The sequence below is a fragment of the Anoplopoma fimbria genome, chromosome 11 (genome assembly GCF_027596085.1).
Source record: "Anoplopoma fimbria isolate UVic2021 breed Golden Eagle Sablefish chromosome 11, Afim_UVic_2022, whole genome shotgun sequence".
NCBI classification, from domain to species: Eukaryota; Metazoa; Chordata; class Actinopteri; order Perciformes; family Anoplopomatidae; genus Anoplopoma; species Anoplopoma fimbria.
Window position 1 is genome coordinate 5,764,001 of NC_072459.1, and position 16,479 is coordinate 5,780,479.

Consider the following 16,479-nt stretch of genomic DNA (forward strand, 5'->3'; position numbering starts at 1 on the left):
CAAGGGGTATAATTTAATAGCTAACCTTTCATTACACCATGTCACATTTTAAAGGCTACGATCACCAGTGTTTGTTTTTTGTCACAATCAGTCACGAATACCAATGCTGATGATTAAGGAGTTTTACTTTACATATCCATGCTGTCGCGAAAGATTGTTTAATTACTATTCGGTCTAGTAATTCTATTAATAAAACGTATTACACGGACTAACCTGTCCAGCCAGCATCTCATAGAGCAGCACTCCAAAGGCCCACCAGTCCACAGATTTCCCATAAGGTTGGTAGGCTATGATCTGAAATACAAGAAACCTCGTTCAGTAAAGTCATTTAAATCACTGAGGCAATAAAGGGCAGTGTCAAAGAATAATACTTGTTAAATACACGCTAGAATACCTCAAAGTATGTGTTAAAAAAAAAGTTTGGAACAACCAGCTTTAAGGCCAGAAACAAGGACCAGAGCGTCCGTCGCTCACACACACTCTACCTCAGGAGCGATGTAGTCCGGTGTTCCACAGAAGGTCTTGGTGGTGATTCCGTCAGTCATATTTTCTTTACACATGCCAAAATCTGCTATCTTAATGTGACCCTCACAGTCCAGCATCACGTTGTCCAGCTTCAGGTCTCTGCAGGAGGGAAACGCGACGTTAACGTTCTTTTTACGCTTAAGTTTTCTTCTCCTCCGCATTCTTTCTTGTTCAATTTACCGTTTGGAGTTTAATAGAAAATGATGCAGTGCTTAATGCACGAGGTCAAGCTCCGGTTACACTGATCCAGATGACCGGTTCTGATTTGCAGCTGAGTGGACTGCATCATTTGTGGGGGCGGAAATTCTCGGCATGATATTATTAACAGCAGGAAGCAGTTAATTGTAGTTGAAGTCTAAAAGGTCAAAAAACCTACTTTGCTTCTGTCTCTACTGAGGCTGATTCAAGGAGTCTGAAAATATGATTGATGATTGAATCTGATAGCAGGTCTGAATATTAAAGATTAAAAGGAAGGTGTGATGAATAAACAACAAGAAAATGCAAAATACTCGGATGCAAATATTTCACAGCAAAGCCAATAATACTGGCAGAGATGCACATTTGAAAAAGGTGTTCAAATAGGTTTGAGCATGTGATCAGTCTGTCTGAGGTAGAACTGTTGTCAAGACTAAGCTGCTGTAAGATATTTTATTGAGTTTCCTTTTAGTTGAATGCTCTGAATTAATTGAGTTTCCCCGGGTAAACAGTTCGACTGTGTGTATGTCTTGGGCTTTTATTTTGAAAGGTAATAACCGAAAGTGTGGATCAGGTCTTCGCTGCATTTGTCGAGGAGTAATAAAGTTTGCAGTTCCGTTTGGACAATGGAGCCTCCCTGTTGTTTTCAATTTTGAATATGTATGTTCCACACAACATGATTGGTTGATTGCCTACTTCACTGAAAACAGTTAAAAAAATATATATTTACCTAATTTATCATGGAAAAAAGCCCCAGTGTGTAAATGCCTTAATACACATTATGTTCAACTGTTTCCATTCAGTTCTGAAGTTCTGATATTAAAGTGATACTTATGAATACGGTCATTATACTCGTCATCATTTTAAAACTATTTTCTCCAATTGTGCTGAAATAAACCTTGTTAAAGCCAATGCATCAAAAAAAAACCATTTCATTCAATTCATTAATTATGACTCAAATTTGTGACAAAGGGCCTGCTTTTCAAACCTGTATCACGAAAAAGGTGTAAAAATGTGCTTGGGCTGTTGAAGTAATCAATTTAAAAGTAAACCAAAACTATTAACAAGTTAAAACAACCTTTCATAAACTATTAATCCTCCACAATAAATGTGTTATTCTGTAAATGTTATGTACTTAGTATGTTGTGTGGTGGAGGTTACCTGTAGATGATGCCCTTTAGATGGAGGAAGAACAGACCAATGGCGATCTCCGCTGCATAGAAACTACACACACACACACACACACACACACACACACACACACACACACACACACACACACACACACACACACACACACACACACACACACACACACACACACACACACACACACACACACACACACACACACACACACAAAGAGAAACAAACACAGTAATTAGAAGGAGTCTGAGGGAAAGGACAGGAGGAAAACAGATGGATAATATGTGTGTGTGCGTGTGTGTGTCTGCATAAAAGGTCAGCGCTGTCTCTTCAAGGCCAGAGAGCAGCTGATAAGATCAACAGGAGGAGTCTGGACACACAAACCACGCAGCCAACTACGTTTGTGTGGGCGTGCGCCATCAGTGTCTGTTTGTAAAGTGCACCTAAAAGATGTCAGGAGGCATTTCAGCGGTATGCAGGAATCTGAGGAGCCTGTTTAGAGCTCGTTGGGTGTTTTATCTGTGATCAGCGTGATGACCAGATGGGCGTCGCCACAGCAGGAAGCTAACGCGGCTTAAGATGCTAAACAGGAGAAGAAAATACAAAAAGGTTCAAGGCCTCATCATCATAATCACCCACGGAGCAGAATACCCCGACTATTGTCTAATAAATAAACTAAACAGAGCAGAACAAGTCGACGGCCTTAGATGAAAGAGTTCCTCGCTCCGTTCAGCTTGCCCTCCAGCAGTCTGAACCTTCTGCCAGAAGGAGAGAAACTCTAATTCCCCATAAAGCAGATGAAGGGGTGAACTCCTCCACGGCTTCTCGCTTTTCTCCTCCGACAGCCCGCTTGTCAAATATGTCAGCCCGCTGGTTTGACTTGACACCCGTGATCTCGCCAGCCACCTTAATTATATTCTGCAGTTTCGGAGGTATTCTACCACACACTGGAAAAAAAAAACCACACAGGAGCTGCTGGATTACTTTCATTTCTTTGAAGTTCCTTCAGAGCGGCGACGTGCATCGGGGCGAACAACCTATTTCACCCCGAGGCTCCGCGAGGTTGCTCATCCATCAAACTGCTGATGGCTTATTCAATATGATTTTAAAACGCACTGTGAAACACCTTATAAGCATGGGATTAAGATTTTGTGTTATGATAGCATAAGAATGAATCTTTTTGTGTGTGTGTGTGGGGGCGTGTGTGTGTGTACTCACACAGCGTGGGGCTCTTTGAATTTGCCAACCTGCTGAATCTGATACATGAGATCTCCTCCGTTTATGTACTCCATGACAAAATACAAACGGTCCTACGGAGAGAGAGAGAGAGAGAGAGAGAGAGAGAGAGAGAGAGAGAGAAGTCAAACGTACATGTCTCAGGGAAATGGGAAGCTACAGGGAAATAAAGTAAGATACTGTAGAGAGAAAGGGATCGCTCGGAGGTAGATAAAGAGTGATGGGTCAAATAAGAGCAGATTAAAGAAGAGATACAGAAAATAAATGACACAGGTAGTAAATAGAGGAACAAAAGATGGAGAAAGAGGAAAATGAATCGAGGAGGAGGCGATTGGTTTGTCGTCCAAGCAGTCTTCTACTGAGGGAACACAGCAACATCAATTTAAGAGATAATTCTCCTCCATTATCTGCAGAAATTGCCAATAAGGTACAGTATGTGAGGGATTTGTGTGTGTGTGTGTGTGTGTGTGTGTGTGTGTGTGTGTGGACATGTGTGTGTTGGGAGAAAATGTTGTGTGTGAGTGTATACTTGCACGGCCTGATAAGCCTTATGAACCGTTGTTTGTGGATATGGGCTCCCTGTGTGTATGTCTACAGTTTATGTGTGATTAAATATGCAGTATGTTTGTGTGGATACATGCATGTTATAATTGTCAGTGTGTATGTGTGTGTGTGTGTGTGTGTGTGTGTGTGTGTGTGTGTGTGTGTGTGTGTTATATATAAGTCCCATATATCAAAAGACTTCCTCTGGTCAGAGAATTAGTGCTGAGGAGGATTAACACACTCACTTCTGGTGTGTGTGTGTGTGTGTGTGTGTGTGTGTGTGTGTGTGTGTGTGTGTGTGTGTGTGTGTGAGAGAGCGTAGGCCAGGCCAACTCTATTTGTCCAGCCTTTAACCACAACCTCAAACAGATTCTCAACACGTTGTGTTCACTGATCAATGAAAACATGTAAAAACGAGTATGTTTGCGTAGCATGTGAATGTAAACGACTTGTCCTCGCTGTTATAAGACCACTGAGCTATATTTACTCCTCTGTTGACTCATCTTAAATGTAATATGGATTACACGTCAGAAGATGAGCGTGAATCAAATGTGAATCCGGCCCGTGTGTTCCAGCTGTGAGCTGCTGTTCAGACCACAGCGCTCACCAGCAGCGCGGCGGTGCTCTCCAGCAGGACGCCGCGCCACAGCTCCATTCAGATAGGATGTAATGTGAAGGCGTGGGGGCCGACGGATGGAGTCGGCTTGCAAGGAATGTGAAAATTGAGTGCGTGTGTATATGTACGCAACCAACCAAGAAAAACATTTTCCCATTAAACAGAAGTTCATAGAGAGCCTGAAGCAGCCGCAAAAATAACTGTAAAGTGCAGCAGAATGTTGTTGTTTTTTAGTACGGAATAAACAAACGGGATATTTATGTGTCAGCTAGCGTCAGAGGTGCAAGTAGATAGACTTTGTTACCATCTGTTGGAGCCAGGCTAGCTTTTTCTCCTTGTTTCCAGTCTTTATGCTAAGCTAAACTAACCGTTTGCTGGCTGTAGCCTCATATGTGGTGCACAGATAAAAAGGTATGATACCAGCTTACAGTTGGCAATTGAATAAATGTATTTCCCAAAAATGTTGCACTATTGGTTTAACAAATGAGATATCAGGACAATGAAGTAGTGAAAGTGTTGTTCTAAAATACGAGACTTTTGTTTTTAATAAGACACGGATATATTTTGGTTTTCTGTTCACATACCATGCTCTGGAAAGTGGAGTGCAGCTGTGTTAAGAAGGGGGCTTTCCAGCCAAAGCTAACACTCTCTTCTCCACCATGGTGCATTCAACGTCATCATCCTGGATCACAACGTCCTTCTTCAGGATCTTTATGGCGTACAGCTCCTCTGTCGTTTTACGCTCCGCCAGCATCACCTAGAGAGGGGAGAGGAGAGAGGAGAGAGGGGAGAGGAGAGGAAACACAAGGAAGAATAAAGTCATCAATATTCAAAGTCCTTATGGCACACAGCTCCCGTCATGCCTTTATAGTAACATCACCCTGGGAGAAAGAGGGCCAGGACGGAAGGGAGATGTGGGAGTCAGGGAAAGGGGGAGAGATAGAGGAGGTACTGTAAAGGGCAGGGATATAAAGGAGTGGAGGGATAAAGGAAAGCTTCTCTGTCTGTTTTGGGTTAGACAGTCAAAGCGGAAATAAAAGGACAGAGGACAGGAGGGAAGGAGAGAGAAAACTGATTCATCATCTTTCTAGATGTCATCTGAGGAGAGGATAAAGAAAAGAAAGGCGGGACACAGAGGAGAGGAGGTGATAAAAGGCGCTACAATAGTGTGATTGCATGTCGCTCTGTACGAGATCGGTCTAATAAAATCTGTCAAATTGTGAAGTAAATGCCTGTTGAATGGGAGCACTAAGAAAATAAAGCAAACATGTCATCAACTTGCATCATCCCTCTCTGTGCTAAAAACCTTTACAAAAATGAAGCTCACAGTGTTTTATCTGCCAGAATATATGCATCATTTAAGCTTGTTCTACCTGGTTGGTGTGTTGACGTCATAAGAATGAATCATTCGCTAATCCCCTTGCAGAACAATGAACGTCTATCACAGCTTTGCAACCGTTTTTTGGATGACGGGCCTGTTGGGCTTTGGATTTCGTCCAAATGCTCTTCCTCTTCAGTGAAGTAAAGGGAGAGACGAGCTGCATGGCATAACGATGGAGAATGATTAATTAATCGCATTCTGGTCTGAAGTCTTTGGTTGCCGATAGAAAATGTTTTCCACGCAGAGAGCAGATTATTTTGGGCTTCTGTGCGATTTTTGTACTGTTCAGCTTCTCTTTGCCCTTCACGAACGTCAGGGAGGAGAAAAAGTAGAAAAGGAAGAGTAAGAAGAGAAAGAGGTAGGAAGAGGGGATTATGTCATAGTTTTTTTTTTTTCTTTAGGTCAAACTCTGCAGGGGGGGGGGGGGGATGGGGCGTGAGATAAAGGAAAGTGGAGGTGGATGGGTGAGGAGAGTGGGATTAAACCAATGGTGGAAGAGATTTAAGGAGGAAGTGAAGGGCAGGAGGAACGGCAGAGGAAAAAGATTCACAGCAGAATCCTATTTGTTTTATATGTGAAGTCTGGAAGAACATCTGCTTGTAATTACACCTGTGAGAGACACACACACAGACACACACACACACACACACACACACACACACACACACACACACACACACACACACACACACACACACACACACACACACACACACACATATAGGATTGTATATATGATCTGTGGCTGCTGATTCTTGTGGCGGTCGACCAGACAGATGCCAAGAATGAAACCACTGTACGATGCCTCTGCTTTGCTGTGAGTATATGTGTGTGTGTGTGTGTGTGTGTGTGTACTCAGCAGTTTAAATGTCTTGTAGTCAAGGTCAGACTCATGCTGCTAACAGCCTCTCAACAAACAGAGTAAGTAAACGTTTCCGTCTCGTCTTTCTCTCTCAGGTCTCTCGTTTACCTCCTTCCTTTATTCATCCCCATTTCTTCCCTCTTGTTCCTCGATTTCTTTCCTACTCCCCTACTTTGCTCTTGTTGTTGTTCCTCTCCCATCCTCATATATATTCTTTCCTGAAGTCTCAGCTCGCAGGTCATCTCATGAAAGTTGCAGCAGACATGTGACCAGGTCATAAAAGGTCAACTCTCCGGATGGAAATCTGTACGGTGGAATTATATGAACAAATGGAACTGTTAAAAGTTACACTTTAAACCTTAAAAGCTTGAGAAAGGTTTTCAACATTTTGGGAAACACATGCACATGTATTCACTTTCTTGTAGAGAGTTAGATGAAAAACGAGACATCACTCTTTTATCTGTCTCTTAAATATAAGGCTACAGCTAGGACATGTTTAGCTTAGCTTAGCATAAAGACGGATTAAACAAACAAGACATATTGAGCTGATAAGTGAACTTTAAAAGGTGCTGGTTATGTCTTTATAGACTGCTAGCTGTAATCTTATTGCAAACTGACAGATATTTCAACAAGAAAGCTAAAAAGCGTACTTGCCAAAACGTTGAACTATTTCTTTGAAAATTATTTTGTAACTAACTCTTTCAAGAAATGACTGTCTGAAGGAAAGACAGCACACGGCAATAAAAAAAGTATTACTAGCTAGCAAACATGATAGTTGCAAAGAATAAAGATATTAAACCAGATGCATCAGAACACCATATGACAAAGCAACAGTAAACCATGTAAATGTTTATTTTAAGAACTCAGATTTAAGCTCACAATTTCAAGATCATCATGTCTCTCAAATTAATTTTTTTTGCGACTGTGACAGTTAACTAGAAACAATGACGTGCTTCAGAAAGAAAGTTGTGACTTGTGTAAATTCTGCTGAAACTAGTCGACTGACTGCATAGCCTTTCTCTTCCTATCACTCTTAAACTATTAAAGTACTTTAACATTTTTATCTTAAAACCAGGCAGAGAACACTCAAGAAGAATGTGGAAGAAAAACGGCTGAGCTCCACATTACATGACCAGCAAGCTGTGTTTGTAGTTCCCACAAGGCTAATTGAGTTTTAGGACCTCAACAAAGGATCTATCATCCAAATCGTATTTCATATGAAAAATATTAAGGAAACTTTTCTTGTGTTAATTTGCATAAAACACAGGGTGAACCCGGGGAATTTTGCAACTGCTCTAATGCTCAAGTTAAGCTGCGTTTGATTGATTTATTGATGTGTTTCATATTCCATTCCTCTGGGGAAGCCAGATAGACCAGATCATGTGTGAAGAAGAAAACACCACAGCGAGCCGACGTATTCCACATATACGTGTGGATATGTGCTGTGAAGCGCAGAGAACAGAACCACTACCTGCTCACTGCTGTCTTTTGAATGTCAGCTGAACGATGTAAACGGGAAACATATCACACTCATTATTCTTTCCAAAAGAGTGACCTTATATCCACCTCATCATTTTTTTCCCCCCCTTTGAGATCTGAAACTTAGCAGCTTCGCCGTTTATGCCACATAAATATTCAGGTATGATAATATAGACGGGGTTATTGGGTTTGGGGTACTACAGGGAGTGCAGCCCAGATGGACAAAGACAGGCTGGTATATATGTGAGTGTGTGTGTGTGTGTGTGTGTGTGTGTGTGTGTGTGTGTGTGTGTGTGTGTGTGTGTGTGTGTGTGTGTGTGTGTGTAAATGTGAGTTTGCAAAAAGGGCAGCCACATGTAAAGAACGTGCAGAACAAACTTCAGCAATAAAGTTTAGATATCTATTGAAGTTGGATCTATGCTTTGACAAAATCAGCTGTAAGTGTGTGTTTGTGTGTGTGTGTGTGTGTTTGTGAATGCGTGGACTCGTCCCATATGGCGGCAGTGTGACTTTATGTAAATACAAACTGTATAAAGTTGAAAACAGAGAGGAAGGACACCATCTGGCCCGGGGCTCATTTTACACAACCACAAGGACGAGGACGACACAAGAGGAGGACGACATAAAAACCACAGGGTTTCATCCCTAATCAAAAGATGCACAAGACACAAAGCAACAACAGGAGCTGTTTTTTTTTTTGCCATAATTACAAGCTGCCCATGGTGACAAGCACTAGTTATTCCTCATTACACCTATAGCATACCATTGATGCGTTTAGCTTCAGAGTTTCATTTCACTTATCTCATCAAGGTTCAGTGTCTTATTCAAGGTCATTTTACTGTGAATCGTGGCGTTTGTAACTATGACGACGTCCTTTTTATCCAAGAAACTTGTTCAGGGTCATTTGACAGAAAAGCAGTCCTCAGGATATAAACTGTCAACTGTCGTAACTGATGCCACGGTGTTTTCTCTGCTGACCTTGCAAAGTGATTTTACCCCGAAACCCCCCCCCCCCAATGCATCCACACTCTACTGCACGTCACTGCATGACACGGCTCTGTGTGGTATGACAGTGGGCTGTGCTCTGTCACTCTAAACTGTCATGTATCATATAGTCTGAGCAGTCAGTGTAGACCCACACAGATGAGGGACTTCTGTTTCCAGTGTTCTTCAATAACAAAAACATTTAGCATATTTTGTTCCTAAATGAAATCAGCCCTTCTGTAAAACATGTTTCAGACTTTCATAATATGTCCACATTGGCATCTCATCTTTATCGAGAGCAATAAGATCTAGTTTGGGGTTTTGTTGCTGTCACTGTGGAATAAAGCCGCTGAAAGTTTCAATGCTAAACAATCTATCTCCAAAATTGAATATTGAAGAATAACTAGGCAAAGATCAAAGTTAAAGTACTGAAAAAAACTCAAGGCCACTATCACACAGAGACGAGTCGCTAGAAATGCATTAGCAGTATTTAATTATGATGAACTTTATAACCCATTTCCATATTTTTGAGGAGGTCATATGGCTTCACACCATCCACAGACGATCTTACAAAGTTACAGGCAGCGATACCTAACTAACTACCCATGGGTTGATCATATAATATTGTGATATGCATCCATACTGCATTTTCTTGTTGCTGAAACGTGCAGAGACAATAAAAAACGTCTTGATGATTTGAATGAATTGATTTGAGCAGCGCTGTCCATAAAAATGCTCTCCTCAATGACCTGTAATACCACAGAATAAATGCAGCTTCATACGTGTGTGTTTCTGCTTATATGCGTGTGTTTGTTTGTTTGTGTATAGAGACGTGACATTACAGCGATGCCCATGTCATCCGAGTGTGTTTGTGTGTGTGTGTGTGTGTGTGTGTGTGTGTGTGTGTTACTACCACACTGTCAGCATGTCCACAGAGTGATATTTGCAGCAGTATTGTGATGCAGATGTCCTCAGACACTGAGGCAGAAAGAGCCGCTCTGACGGTGCCAGCCTCCCACACAAACTCAGGAACCATTAAAATGACACACACGTCACATGAGCGCCTGTTTGTGCATGCGGTTATGTGTGTGCGTGTGTGTGTGTGTTTCTTTCTAATGCACCATGTGTGTACTGTGTGTTTCTCTTTCCAAACCCTCTGATCCATTGCACCGGTGTGTGCGTACACAGATGGGCCTAAATAAGGAATTCATGTGTGTGTATGTATGCATGCTCCAACACGGCACTGCACGTACAGTACGTGTGTGTGTGTGTGTGTGTGTGTGTGTGTGTGTGTGTGTGTGTCTGTGTGTGTGTCTGTGTGCATGTGTGTCGGGTATTCCAGTAATGATCGACCTCGACTCCGTCTCTCCACACTGACATCCACTCCACCGCATCAGTGTGGCTTTAAACGCCTGTTACCATGGAAACAGGCAGCCGGCATACAGGTCTGGTACACAGACAATGGTCTCTCTTCTCTCTCCGTCACTCTCTCTCTCTCTCTCTCCACCTCCTGCTGCTGCTCCACCCGTCGTTTACCCAATTTCCCCCCCCCACATCTTCCCATTCTCTCTGTTTCTCGCCTCGATTTTCATTCATTCACGTCAGTCTTCCCTTCTCCAAGGTCCCCCCCTCTTTTCATTCAGTCTGACATTTTTACCTCTCTCTCAATTCATTCATGTCAACCTTGCCGCCATGCTCTCACATCTCTGTCTCTCTTTCTCTCTCCCTCCCCTTGTCACGTCATCCTCTTGGTCTCCTTCCCTTCATCCATCTCTGTCTACCTGTGCTCCATCTCCTTTAATTCCCTCTATCTCCATCCTCCCTTTTTGTTCTTCTTTACTCTAAGCTCTGTGTGTGGATAGAGAGCTCTGATTCTCCGTCAAACACAAACACACACAAATGCTCGCGGCTGCATTCATCGTAGCGCACAGTTAAAGCACCAAAAGACGCGTGATGGATGCTATGTGTATAACAGGGGGCATCCTTAAAAGCAAATGCTACATGGCAACATTAAACCCATTAATAGTGGTGGTAGTCTATCAGGATCTGAAGTAAGGTCAGCAGCAGACTCCTAAAAATGACTTTAACAATGCTGCCAAGTTTTTAAGTAACAATCTGGAACATTTTTATTTCAATAAATGTCTGTTTAGCCACTGTCTGCAGCCGGAACACAATGGTGGTTGAGCATAGCCTACTGATGAAAGCCCTTGCATTTGCAGTATTATGAACTGGGTGTCTGTGGCTATATTTGCAGAAAAAAGGTTACAATGTGCAGATCTCTGGGAAGTGAGATCCGCAAACACACCTGCAATTACAGCTTATCATCAATTATATTAGTATTTATTATAATATTGTTTGCAGCTACAGCCAGACTTGGTCTCATACTCATCTTTGGGTAGATATTACTGTTTAACTTACATTACTTTGACTTTAGGACTATTCAGTACCTTTGCTACGGAAACAATACATTGTCTTATTTACCATTTTCCTGTCAGTTTAGTGGCTGTAGGTCAGCTCTAGTTATCTACTGTACTCTTGCTTTAACATTTACTATAAAAGAACCTCTCCCCCGTTATGTGTACTTTGTGCAAAATAGGGAATTCTCCTAAAAATGTTCCGGTGTCACCGAGTAATGACTCCTCTTTTATCTGCTGTTGAGTGGATGAATATTTTAATCCTCAAAGTGTGTGAACAACACTAGCAGCATCACAGAGTCCTATGCAGATACACATAGAAAGCAGCAGAGAACAGAGACGTAGACACACATCAACATCCATCGTGGCCTCACCTTGCCGAAGCTGCCTTTGCCCAGCACCATCAGGAAGTTGAAGTCGGCCAGCTTCATGCGATCCTGGTTTCCATTGGAGTCGAACCTGGAGGCAGCGTTGGCCGCCTTGCCTTCTGTGTTCTTGCCTGGTCCAATCTTAGCTCTCTGGATGAGAGAAAGAGAGAATGAGTGGATGGGATAAGACGCAACCTCCAACATTAAAAACAAAATACAGTTAGTATGTGGACACAAACATTTACAACAAAAGTTGTGATGGGGCAACTTTAAACAGCTGGTACCATTAACTGAGGTGCTATTTGTTATATTTTAAAGTCCAGTAAAACATTTGAAACCTCATAACGCATTACCGTAATTCTACACTTCTACACTACAAAAAAAAAACAGATGTCATTGGTCGTTGTTTCAGTATTAAAAAAGCCAGAGCTGTCAGATGTTTGCATAATGGAAGGTGTGAGGAAAATATTAATTTCTTTATCGTACTTTTATTTTTGGTAATCATTAACATTTATGTAAAATGTCATCATTTGAGAAGCTCCAATTATTAATGCTACTAATAATCTGGACCAAAGTATGAATGCTTATTGAAACTACAGTTTATATGCCAATCATATTAAAAGATGTTTGACAGCTGCTTAAAAAATGATGGCGGGAGAATTTTCCCTCTGGATCAAGGTCACCCAAGATCACTGCCAACACTATGTACAAAAAAATTAAGAGATTTCACTTTAAATTCTAGGTAGAAACATGTATTTTATGCGTCAAAAGGTATGAACAAAATAGGATCAGACGTCACAGCAAGCTCCATCTTAAATGTGTGTGAATATAAAAAACAGTTTCATTTCAGAGACTGAATACCATTAGTCAAATAAAAATACACGCATTCCATAAAAACTTTAACCTTAATGTTCAGAGAATGTTCAGGTAGAAAAAGCTTTTTGTTAGAGCGACAGAAGAGGAAGTGATAAATATGTTAAAAGGGTAAAAGTTTTTAGCCTTTTTCATTCATTCTGTGCAGGCACTTCACATTTTTCCATAACAAATATGGCTTCTCTCTGTGAGTCTTCTCTGCCACTCCATTCAATCCCGGCTGTCACCACTTCCCTTGTCTCCGTCCTTCAACCACTCAGAAAGTTTTAGTACCATTCGTCTTTCTCTCTGTTCACTATAAATTATTTCTACTTCATCTTTATGAATGTGTCTCTGGCTCTCCATTTATTCATGTCTGTCACCGTTTCCCCGTCTCGCTCAGTTCGTCCGTCTCTGCCTCGACCTTCTCAGGCTCCCGTCATTGTCTTAAGAAACTGTCATAATCTTACAATCTAATCTAATTATAATCTTATTCTCCACTTTGTAAAGCCATGTTTCAATTTAAAAACACTCTTAAGACATTAACAAAATGCCTACACACACTCACGAGAGAGAGAGAGAGAGAGAGAGAGAGAGAGAGAGAGAGAGAGAGAGAGAGAGAGAGAGAGAGAGAGAGAGAGAGAGAGAGAGGTGCAGGGTGAGTACATCTTATCCTATCTCATCTTAAATGGCTCTCTGCACTTCTTCTGTCCTGTGCAGTAATTTCTACGCTGCCTCGTCTGGAAAATTGTCAGAGTGAAGCATCCAAGTACTCTGCTGCTCCCTGCACTGTTTGTTGTGAGTGTGTGTGAATGTGTGTGTGTGTGTGTGTGTGATGCAACCCATACGGTTCCCGACTCATCAATGGATAAAAGGCTCTATCTGTCTCCATCTGTTCTGACACACACACACACACACACACACACACACACACACACACACACACACACACACACACACACACACACACACACACACACACACACACACACACACACACACACACACACACACACACACACACACACACAGACACACACACACACACACACACAGAGGAGCAGTTGAGGTATTTGTGAGCAGCAGAGCATGCTGAAGGCAACACTCTCGAAGTCTTCAGTTAATAATGCTGCTCTCTGTCTACAGCCATGTGTCCAAAACGTGTTTGTGCATGTTATAAATGTTAACAAAAGGATGAATGGCAGCAGCAAAAACCTAACATATGCTCTTGAAAACCCCCAAATAGTTTTTTTCCTCTTGCTTTTCTGGATAAAAAAAGTATTTATGCATTTAGTTGGTGATGAATTCATAACAGTTACTTTCCTAATGCAGCCTCTGTGCAGAAAACCAGCAAGTGATATGTAAGAACTGTGACAGCCTGACTATGTAAAAACAATTCCTAAGGACCTTCACCTGATTTTCTCTCTTTAAATAAGTTGTTATTTTACTGGCACAACTACCTTTTTTTCTTGTGATTATACAGATATCAGGGCATCATCACCACCTCCATGATGTTATTTTGATTTGTTACAAACCATGGAAATAAAAGAAACTCATTTTACCCCCATTTAACCCTTTAAATTTGAGCTCCCAGTATGTGTGTCAGAAAGAGAAAGGAGATGGAGGGAGGGGCGAAAATAAGAGAGGGAACAGAAAGGAAACAGAGAAACAACAAGCAAAAATAAAGAAAAAGTGAGGTGGATGAGCTAGAAATAGTGAGAATAAAAGTAAATACTCTGGAAAAATGTCTTTTGATCAAAACTTCATGCCAATAAAGCTTCATTGAAATGAATTGAATCGAGAGAGAGAAGTGTGTCTCAGCTTCAAATGAGGATAACCTCATTATAAATGTAGCTCTCTGCTCCTTAACTTCTTTGAATACTGCGAGTTTGTCTGTCTGTCTGAGTGTGTGTGTGTGTGTGTGTGTGTGTGTGTGTGTGTGTGTGTGTGTGTGTGTGTGTGTGTGTGTGTGTGTGTGTACGTACGACATGCATTATTTATCACTGTGACTGTCTCGTGTGTGTTTTTGTGTGATTCTTGATGGGGTGAATGGAGGCATGCAGGTCATGTTACCAAAGTGAAATCTCTCTCCGTTTGTCTCTGAGACTTTCTTTCTCTCTGCCATCTCCCTGAGAGCTTCACCCTCGAGGATGCCTACATGCTGTGTGTGTGTGTGTGTGTGTGTGTGTGTGTGTGTGTGTGTGTGTGTGTGTGTGTGTGTGTGAGATAGCTGGCCCCCTGAGAGTGTGTCTCAGTGAACGTCTGAGGACCACGACCTTGAGGAGATGGAGGGAGAGAGAGACAGATAAAGACAGAGAAGCACACAGGGGGGCACTGAAGGTGACGGAGGACAAAACAGATAAGTGATGGAGAGGAAGGGGAGCAAAATGAAGACAGGGGGGCGGAAGAGAGGAGAGAAAGGAAGGATACAAGGCTACAATACCTCCCCAACATCCAGACTTTTAACCAAAAACACTATTAACAAAGAAAACAATCTCATTTCACCACACTAAAACTGAAAACTAAACTTAAACTCAGGAGAGCACGTGAAACAGAACAATCTGAAAAAACATGAGGAATTACAAATAAACCACTGCATAAAAGCAACGTCTTGCACCAGGAGAGATTCTAAACAAAATACACTGTTTTCTGAGCCAAGTCATCACATCGCCAACAGCAGAGGACATCGTTCCATACTCAGTCACTTATAGGCCTCTATATCTCAAAACTTTTGCGATAAGTGTTTCCAAAACGACTTTTGACTAAGGGTGCTTTGGTTTGGTTCACTTGAAACAAACTCTATGGCCATTTTCCCCGGTTACTGTTCGTTTGGGCTGGTGTGAAAGCTGTGAAACAGACCGAACAAACGAACCAAGACTACATGAAAAAGCTGGGTGTCGGTTCATTTCCAAGCCGACTCTGCGTTTTGTTTGTGGTGTGAAAAGCAAATGAACTAATAAAAGAATTTGACGATCAAAGCACGTGATTTCAGCGCCTTGTTTTTACAATTCAGTTTGTGTATGGATAAAAAAAAAACTAGATTTCTAACATTTGAATTAGTGAGTTGTAGAGGTGCTAGTGGGCATTTGTTACCTTTGTACGGAACTAGGTTAGCCCCCCTGTTTGCAGTCTTTATGCTAAGCTAACTGGGACTAAAGCCGGGACAAGTGAGAAGACAAAGATTCTCCCCAAACAGCTCCACTTAACTCTGTGATCAACACATTTCAGAATGACTCTGATGATTTGTAGCTCAGTGCCAGTAAAACAGAAGGAGGAGAGGAAAAAGAAAAAAAAAAAAAAAAAAAAGAGGAAACACACAGCGCGGGGTTATCCTCTCCACTGCCAAATGTGTTAATGAGTGGGCCTACTGGTCAGACACACAAACACACACACACACACACACACACCTGCAGTGTGCCAGACCGGATGGTACTACAAGTGTGCCTGCCAACTGCTAACAGCTCTCCCAGAGAGGCTCTCACTCACAACACACACACACACACACACACACACACACACGTGTAACATACCGACACATTCAAACACATGCAGGCACACATTCACAAATGCTTCCACACAAAAGAAACACAAAAAAACTAAAGGCACACACACACACACACACACACACACACACACACACACACACACACACACACACACACACACACACACACACACACACACACACACACACACACACACACACACACACACACACACACACACACACACACACCTCAAATTTCTGCCGGAGCTCCTCGTTGCCCTCCTCCCCCTCCGGAGCAACGGGAACATTGAAGTACTCGCCTTCTTCCTGGGAGAGCAGCTTGAACCTGGAGAGAGAGAGAGAGAGAGAGAGAGAGAGAGAGAGAGAATAT

General features: G+C 42.0%; 1 protein-coding gene across 1 annotated transcript in view; it reads right to left on the reverse strand.

Moving 5' to 3' along the window:
* LOC129099170 (protein kinase C beta type-like) overlaps positions 1-16,479 on the reverse strand; it is an 80,429-nt gene that overhangs the window by 11,357 nt on the left and 52,593 nt on the right. The window contains 8 exon segments of the mRNA XM_054608350.1: positions 214-294; positions 486-624; positions 1,882-1,944; positions 3,085-3,176; positions 4,846-4,880; positions 4,883-5,018; positions 11,756-11,899; positions 16,338-16,434. Coding sequence (XP_054464325.1) covers positions 214-294; positions 486-624; positions 1,882-1,944; positions 3,085-3,176; positions 4,846-4,880; positions 4,883-5,018; positions 11,756-11,899; positions 16,338-16,434 — 787 coding nt within the window.